This window comes from Candoia aspera, chromosome 4, assembly GCF_035149785.1.
Source record: "Candoia aspera isolate rCanAsp1 chromosome 4, rCanAsp1.hap2, whole genome shotgun sequence".
Taxonomy (NCBI): Eukaryota; Metazoa; Chordata; class Lepidosauria; order Squamata; family Boidae; genus Candoia; species Candoia aspera.
The window spans coordinates 105,311,512-105,319,638 of record NC_086156.1 but is presented as its reverse complement, the minus strand read 5'-3'; the positions used below and the strand labels follow the sequence as shown (position 1 = coordinate 105,319,638).

The 8,127-nt window shown below is 40.9% G+C and overlaps 1 protein-coding gene and 1 non-coding gene across 2 annotated transcripts; both read right to left on the bottom strand.

Moving 5' to 3' along the window:
- Positions 1-1,194: 1,194 nt before the first annotated feature.
- Positions 1,195-2,190, bottom strand: LOC134496859 (olfactory receptor 11G2-like). The gene has a single exon (XM_063302574.1). The coding sequence runs from the start codon at positions 2,161-2,163 to the stop codon at positions 1,195-1,197; it is 969 nt and encodes a 322-aa protein (XP_063158644.1). The 5' UTR covers positions 2,164-2,190.
- Positions 2,191-7,443: 5,253 nt separating this feature from the next.
- On the bottom strand, positions 7,444-7,517 carry TRNAI-AAU (transfer RNA isoleucine (anticodon AAU)). Its single transcript has one exon. It is a non-coding gene; the product is annotated as a tRNA-Ile (tRNA).
- Positions 7,518-8,127: the final 610 nt, after the last annotated feature.

Below are 8,127 nucleotides of genomic sequence, written 5' to 3'. Positions count from 1 at the left end.
ACTCCCCCATACCTCCTCAAATGAATTTCAAATCAGGATGTAGAATGCACCGAAAACTATGCATAAACATATCAAAATGATCCAGAAAAAGGACTTTAGGCTATAAACAGGCACAGCACTTCTCTGTTATTTCTTGAAGCAACATGCAATTTTTCACAATTCTGCACAGCCATTCAATGGTGGTAGTAGTTTCATTGACTTGAGCATGACAGGGCTTGGCTATAGATACAGCATACTGAGAATATGCATAAGAGTGTAAAGTGTGTGGCAATGCAAAGCGTGGGCTTGGGAGGATGCATGTGTGGATTCTATGAACACAAGACTATTACACCTCTGTGTAGAGTTTGTGTGTCTAAGGGTTGTTCCTCACAGGTGAGTTTGCGTGCTATCCACCAGGTGAGCTGGCAGAAAGCTATATCAGCATAAAGCTGGCACATTCTATCCTGCCTTTAGGGCAGGGATGGGTGGGTTCCCTTCCTTTTGCTTCCCTCCCTCTCTCCCTCCCTCCCTTCCTTCCACCCCACCCACCAAACCAAACTACCCTTCTCATGAAAAATAGCTAACCAGCTACAAACATTCCTAACACAGTAAAAGAATCAAGGACCAAAGATGGAAAAATACTAAACCTGAGGCAAGTAAAGGAGAACTAATTAAATTGCTAGCCTGACATTCAGAGCTGAATGGAAAGAACATTCTCTTCAATTTGAAAGGGTACATTAAAAAACCTTTTAATGGGAAAATATAATGACCAATATGAACTGTTTTCTCTAGGGAATCAAGAGTCAGAAACATGAGCAAAAGGTAAAACCTCCCTTCAATGTAAAGAAATATTTCTGCCCAGGTACTCAGTTCAAGTATGTACACTTCATCCAGAACACTGGAATGTATTCTTCATCAAGTCCCTCTTCCTTTGTCCATTTCTTCTTTGGTGAAATGCTTCTCAAGCTATCCAAGTTATGATAAGAAATGCAATCCAGAATTTGGTAAGATGCCCCTAATCCAGTTCGGACACCATCTATTAGAAAAGTCACATACGTCAAACCAATGAGAAGATCAGGAGAATCTGCATTTTCTTCTGTGTTCCACATGACACAGAGTTCAAGATTCTTGAATACGTCTACTACACGTTCAGAGTTACACCCTTTCTTTTCCCTACAATGAATTAAAAAGAGTTTGAGTTTTCTGCAATCAGGTTTACCTCTTTTTCACTGGGATCTTTTTCAGCAGCAACCCCATCATTCTTCTGAGCAGCTTGCCCAGTGCCTGTTTCACCCGGTCGTTCCTCAGACAGTAGATCAAGGGGTTGAGAAACGGTGTGACAGCAGCATAGAAGACTGTAATGGCTTTGCCAACACTGGAGTGGCTTTTACCACTTGGAACCATATACATTGCTCCAACAGTGCCAAAAAAAATTGTCACCACCAAGAGATGCATAGAGATGGTGGAGAAGCCCTTCTTGCGATGACCTTTGCTGGAGGATTTCATCAAGGTGTAGATCACATTACCATAGGAGAACATCACAAAGACAACATTGCCTAAATAATTAATGTTTAGGCTAATCTGCCAGGTAAGTGGAGCTTTTCCAAGTGGAGGACAAGCTAAGGAAAGAATTGGTAGAGGATCACACACAAAGTGGTCAATGATGTTGTCTCCACAAAAGGACAATTCAGACATCAAAACAACTGGGGCCATGTACCCTAGAAAGCCAACAATCCAACATCCACTTACCAATCGGTAGCAGAAATTTGGGGACATAATGTTGGGATAATGCAAGGGATGGCAAATAGCTAAGTAACGATCTAAGGCCATGGCTGAGAGAAATAAGAATTCAGTGGTGCCAAGAGAAAACCAGACATAGAACTGAAGCAAGCAAGCATGGAAGGAGATGACATGGTTTTGAGTTGCAAGATCAAAAAGCAAGCGAGGAACACTGGTGGTCACATAGCAGATCTCCAGCCAGGAAAAGTTGCTCAGCAGGATGTACATGGGGAGTTGGCTCAACTGACTATCTATAAGGACCACTGTGATAATGGTGCTATTTTCAATCAAAGTGAGCATGTAAAGCATAATCAATAAAACAAGTAGCAGGAACTGTTTCTGCTGATCCATTCCAAATCCCAGCAAAATGAATTCCTGGACTGCAGTCCCATTGGCCAACTCCATCTGGAATCATATAATAAAGCCACTATCACCTAAAGATATGTTTGTTATTATCTCATAGGTCTATTGGATTAGCTTGAAAAAGAAACATAAAGTCATGAATGTCAGCTATAATGTCCAATTAAAAATCAGTTGCCATTTCAATGACGGTGATTGTTAAAATGCCCTATAATAATAATAATTTTCTAAGAATTGCCAGAAACTAGATATCTACCATGTCTTTGCAAATGTCCAGTAAAGATGGCCTCTTCAAATATTTATCAACATCACGCATGATCCTTTGAAGCCAAACCATCATTTTTTCAGAAGCCAGAATGGTATGCTAAAATATTATTTTTTAAAATAGACAATATGTAAACCATAACAAAACAAACATTAGCATTCAAGAATCAAGGTCAGCTAATGTATTAAATAACTCACAAACCGGTTTTGTCCTGTCACCAAAAAGAATACAGTGTGATCACGGGGCTTTCATCCTTTGGTAAGAATCCAAAAGAGAAATAATTGTCTCTTTTATTGTGGTATGGTGACAAACAGACTTGGAAATGATGCCCCGTCATTTTACTATGAGCACAAAACATCCCGTATAGTATATTTATTTCTGGGGTATTTGAAATCTATTTGCAGATATACAGTAGCATATTTCTCATATGTTTAAGTGGCATCAATGGTAAGAGGAATGCTGAGACTGAGCTATCTTCTTGCCCTACCCCATGGTAAACAACCATGGCTACTCTATTCGTGAATTTCTGTAATTTGATTTTCTCTTTGAGTTCATTTTGCAGAAAACATTTGAGGCCTTTTCCCTTCCCGCACAGAAGTCCTGCATTGTTCTAAAGATTTTCTCAATTTCCTTCCCTTCCATGATCCCCTGCAAATCCAAACGCAGCCTCCCATCCAGGATTTCTGCTCAGAGCCTGAGGCAGACTCCTGCATGTACCCACTGAAACTGAAATGTATTTTACTCAAGACCAATCATCTTGTTCTGAGGGTGATTTTGGGTCAGTCATAATCTAAACTACCTCACAAGTTCTACTGTGAAGCTGAAAAGGATAATGAACCATGTATGTCATCCTGAGCAATCCATGGTATAAAATGTCATAGGTAAATATAAATTTATTCCAGCATATGCAGTTCAGAGATAGAACCCATCATTGCTGCTCCAGCTAGAATTAAAATCAAGGGTTGATTATCAGCCCCCTTTTCTCCCCTTCCATGCTTGAAACCCCATGCTCCTACTACAGCCTAGAATGGAGATCATCATTCCTGGACTTCACTTTTGATATGGATCATTCTTCCTCCCAAGCTTCAGGCAGATCCCAGAAGCTCTTTTAGAGAAGAAAAGCAGAAGTTCTCTTTCAGAGAAAAGGAGCAAGTTAATTTTCCTACCTTCACCCTTCTTCTCAGGTTGCAATATTGATCATAGTCCTAGCATTAACAAAGAAAGTAATCTACTGTTTATCAAAGCCTTTGGGATACTAGCTCATGATTATGTCTTAGGGGAAAAACTCACAGCCCATGCTCCCAATTAGAAACAGTGGCCAAAAGAAATAATTGGTCTTGGAAATAGGTCTAAAAGACAGCTAGGTAGCCTCTTGGGCTATAATCTTTGAAATTCTTACTTGGAAGTAATAATTTTGACATCAATGGGAGTGATGGGCAGATCGATCCATTTCTGGTTCTCAGTTTTCCAGTTGTTCCAACCTTACATGTAGGTCATCTCATTTCCACAGTTATTGTGCCCATTTTTGTGCTGGACCTGTCGTTGGGGAGTTGAGAGTGGAGTGCAAGCTGTTGGAACCTTTCTTGATCTGACCTCTATTCTTAACCAGTTTGGTGTAATGGTTAAAGGCACTGGAGTAGAAGCCAAGAGACAAAGAGTTCTATTCCTGCCTTAGACACAAAGCCAGCTGGGTGGCTTTGGGCCAGTCACACTTTCCCACCCCTAGGAAGAAGGAAATGGCAAACCACTTCCAGAAACGTTGCCAAGAAAATTGCAGGGAGATGTATCTGCAGGTACCAGAAGTCTGGGTTGATTCAATGAACCGTAGCAGTAAATTTTAGTACAGTAGGTAGAGATGGCAGCACTAAGCCAATTTTTTTTTTTTTTTTGAGTGGGGTGCCTTCAGGTCACTTTTTGACTCCAGATGACTGGCTAGACTAGTCCCTGCCATTTTCTTGGCAAGATTTCTCAGAAGTTCTTTGCCACTTCTAGCCAACCTTAGATGATCTCCAAAACTAAGTGTTGAATGTGTTTCATAGTCAGATAGGAGACAATTATGAAATCCAGTTTAGGGATCCCGGACTGATGATGATTTCTATTTTTCTTGCATTGTTTTAATTTTTGAGATGTTATATTACCATTAGCCAAGTAGTAAGTCATTTCTTCAGAACCAACTGCTCAAGGAAAATTTAGGATAGAAGTGGAATGAGATCACACAAAAGAGGATCAATAATGTTAGGTCCACAGAAGGACCGCTTAGAGATCCAAACAACAGGCATTATATACCCCAGGAAACCAAGGATCCAACAAGTTGTTACCAGAATGTAACAGGAATGTGGGGACATAATGGTCCGGTAATGCAATGGGAGGTAGATGAACATCTCCAGCCAGGAAAGTTGCTCAACAGGATGTGCATGGGAAGCTGGCCCAGATGGGTTATAATGGTGCTGTTTTCAACCAATGTTAGCACATAAAGGACAATCAGGAAAACAAGCAGCAGGAATTGTTTCTGCTGATCGATTCCAAATCCCAGCAAACTGAATTCCTGGACTGCAGTCCCATTGGCAACTCTTTCTGAATTATCTAAGATCACATACCACAAGGAGATGTAATGATGAGAGAGAGGAAAACAGTAAGAAAAATGCAGTTAAATAAATTTGCTGAAATTTAGACATCTTCAGTCATGCCTAGCATACATTATAGTAAGTTGGAGCCTTTGGAATAAGATTCCACAAATATTTCTAACATACAATCACTTCAATGAGTAGACTCGAATATTATCACTGTTGGGGAGACTTGCAGATTGTAAGATTGTAGACTTGCAGATTCAAGATTGTAGAATCTTGATTCCATGTAACCTTGAAACAGAGTCTTGTGCTTTGAAATAGTCTTGGGGAAAAAATTCCTCAATTCTAGCTAGAGCAACAACAATCCCATCTCCCTAAGAAGCATTTCTTAACCCTTTTAACATTCACAGCCTGCAATCATATAAACACTTTTCTGGGTATACGTCCCACTGAATTTAAGTAGGATTAAGTATATCTGCTCTGCTCTGAAAAAACTGCAGAACAAGAAACTTCATGTGCTTTATTTATTTCAGTAGCATGAAATATAATTCCCTTCCTTCCTTCCTTCCTTCCTTCCTTCCTTCCTTTCCTTTCTTCCTTCCTTCCACTTTTTTGCCATGTACAATTAATTAAAAAAACCAAGATTATGGCAACCAGCTTGATTGATAACTGGCAAATAGAGGGAGAAAATGTAGAAGCAGTGAAAGACTTTGTATTCCTAGGTGCAAAGATTACTGCAGATGCTGACTGCAGTCAGGAAATCAGAAGACGCTTAATCCTTGGAAGAAGAGCAATGACAAATCTCGATAAAATAGTTAAGAGCAGAGACATCACACTGACAACAAAGGTCCGCATAGTTAAAGCAATGGTGTTCCCTGTAGTAACATGGCTGCGAGAGCTGGACCATAAGGAAGGCTGAGGGAAGGAAGATCGATGATTTTGAACTGTGGTGTTGGAGGAAAATCCTGAGAGTGCCTTGGACTGCCAGAAGATCCAACCAGTCCATCCTCCAGGAAATAAAGCCAGACTGCTCACTTGAGGGAACGATATTAAAGGCCAAACTGAAATACTTTGGCCACATAATGAGAAGACAGGACACCCTGGAGAAGGTGCTGATGCTAGGGAAAGTGGAAGGCAAAAGGAAGAGGGGCCGACCAAGGGCAAGATGGATGGATGATATTCTAGAGGTGACGGACTTATCCCTGGGGGAGCTGGGGGTGTTGACGACCGACAGGAAGCTCTGGCGTGGGCTGGTCCATGAAGTCACAGAGTCGGAAGCGACTAAACGAATAAACAACAACAACAACGATGTTAGATGGCTTGCCCTGAATTCGAATTGAGATCATTCTATCCACAGTATCCAAGCACTGCTTTAGCCATTTGACTATTAATTAGGAAGGCTTCTCCATTTCTTCTGTGGTCCTCTTGTCCACAGTAGTAGATCTGGTGGTCATTTGATGTGAAGTGGCCCATTCCAGTCCATTTCAGTTCGCTGACGGCCAGAATGTCTATCTCTAATCTTGACATCTCACCAATAACCACATCCAATTTGCCCTGGCTCATAGATCTTACATTCCAGGATCCAATGGTGTGTTGATCCTTAGAACATCGGATTCGCCGTTCACCACCAGCACCGTCGGCCACTAGCCGTCCTTTCGGCTTTGAGCTAGCTGCGTCATCACGTCTGGGGCTAGTTGAACTCATCCTCTGTTCCTCCCCAGTAGCATTTTGACCATCTTCCAACCTGGGGGTCTCATCTTCCGATGGTATACCGACATATCTCTGGTTGTACTGATCCATTTAGTTTTCATGGCAAGAATACTGGGGTGGGTTGCCATTACCTTCCCCAGGGATCGCATTTAGTCTGACCTCTCTGTCATGACCTTCCCGTCTTGGGTGGCCCTTCACGGTTTAGCTCATGGCATCATTGAGGTGCTCAAGCTCCAGCACCACGGCAAGTTAATGATCCTTTGCTGAAGGGTTTTCCCCTACAGAACCTCAACTGGGAATCTGCCTTTTTCTAGACCACTGGTGATTCTGCAAAACCTCCACTTTCCCCGGTTCCCCCCCATCACACAATGGAACATTTATGTGCTTTATATTTGATTTTATTATATATAAATATTTTATTTATAGTTCTAAAATTAATTTCATGAGTAAGTCAAGCCATATTCCCTTGGCAGTACAGTGATGCCCGTAGGTACTTTGCACGCCATGAACGTGGATTAAATTCCCAGCCAATTCATTTTTAAAATGTGTCAACCACCACCTTGCTTGAAATGCATAATTTTTTAATTTTTTTTCCTATACATTTGTAGGGACAGCAGGTTGTGCGATGAATGTTTCTTATTTAAAGATGACAGTGGACTCACAATATTTGTTTCAATTGCTACTGTTACAGTCTGTACCAGAGTTTATGGTAGTCATCTTTTAAAGAAAAATGATAATGTTCGGCCATAAATTATACTTTGTAGAAAAAGGAAGAACTAAATGTGGCCCGTACGGGGATCGAACCCACGACCTTGGCGTTATTAGCACCACGCTCTAACCAGCTGAGCTAACCGGCCACTATATAGTTTTGTTTTTGACTCTGTAGCAGAAACAGAAACAGCATTTTAGGGAAAAATCTGCACCTACCACCCATCTCCGCCTGAAAAGGGAAGTCGGTAAGTGGGAGCCTTTGGAATAAGATTCCATCAATATTTCTAACATATCATCACTTCAGTGAGTAGGCTCGAATATTCCCACTGCCCGCTGCTATTTTTGATTAAGTCCATGGATAGTGGGAAAATTGGGGAGACCTGCATGTGGGTGAATCCTGACGCTATATAACTAATAAGTGCTTTGAAACAGGGTCTTGCGGAAAAAAAATTGCTCAATTCTAGCTCGAGCAATGACAATCCCATCTCCCTAAGAAGCATTTAGTATCCCTTTTAACATTCGTACCCTTTTCTGGGTATACGTCCCACTGAATTTAACAAGGATTATGTAACCCTTTGGGGGGAGATGGTTGGTGGCAAGATCTGATAAATAAATAAATAAATAAATAAATAAATAACTTCATGTGCCTTATTTATTTCAGTAGCATGAAATATAATCTAATTTCCTCCCTCCCTCCCTTTTTTTGCCATGTACAATTAATTACCATAACAAATTCTAGAAAGGTATTGTTTGACT

Excerpts from the sequence above, each read along its gene's own strand:
- LOC134496859 (XM_063302574.1), bottom strand. The coding sequence starts at position 2,163 with ATGGAGTTGGCCAATGGGACTGCAGTCCAGGAATTCATTTTGCTGGGA.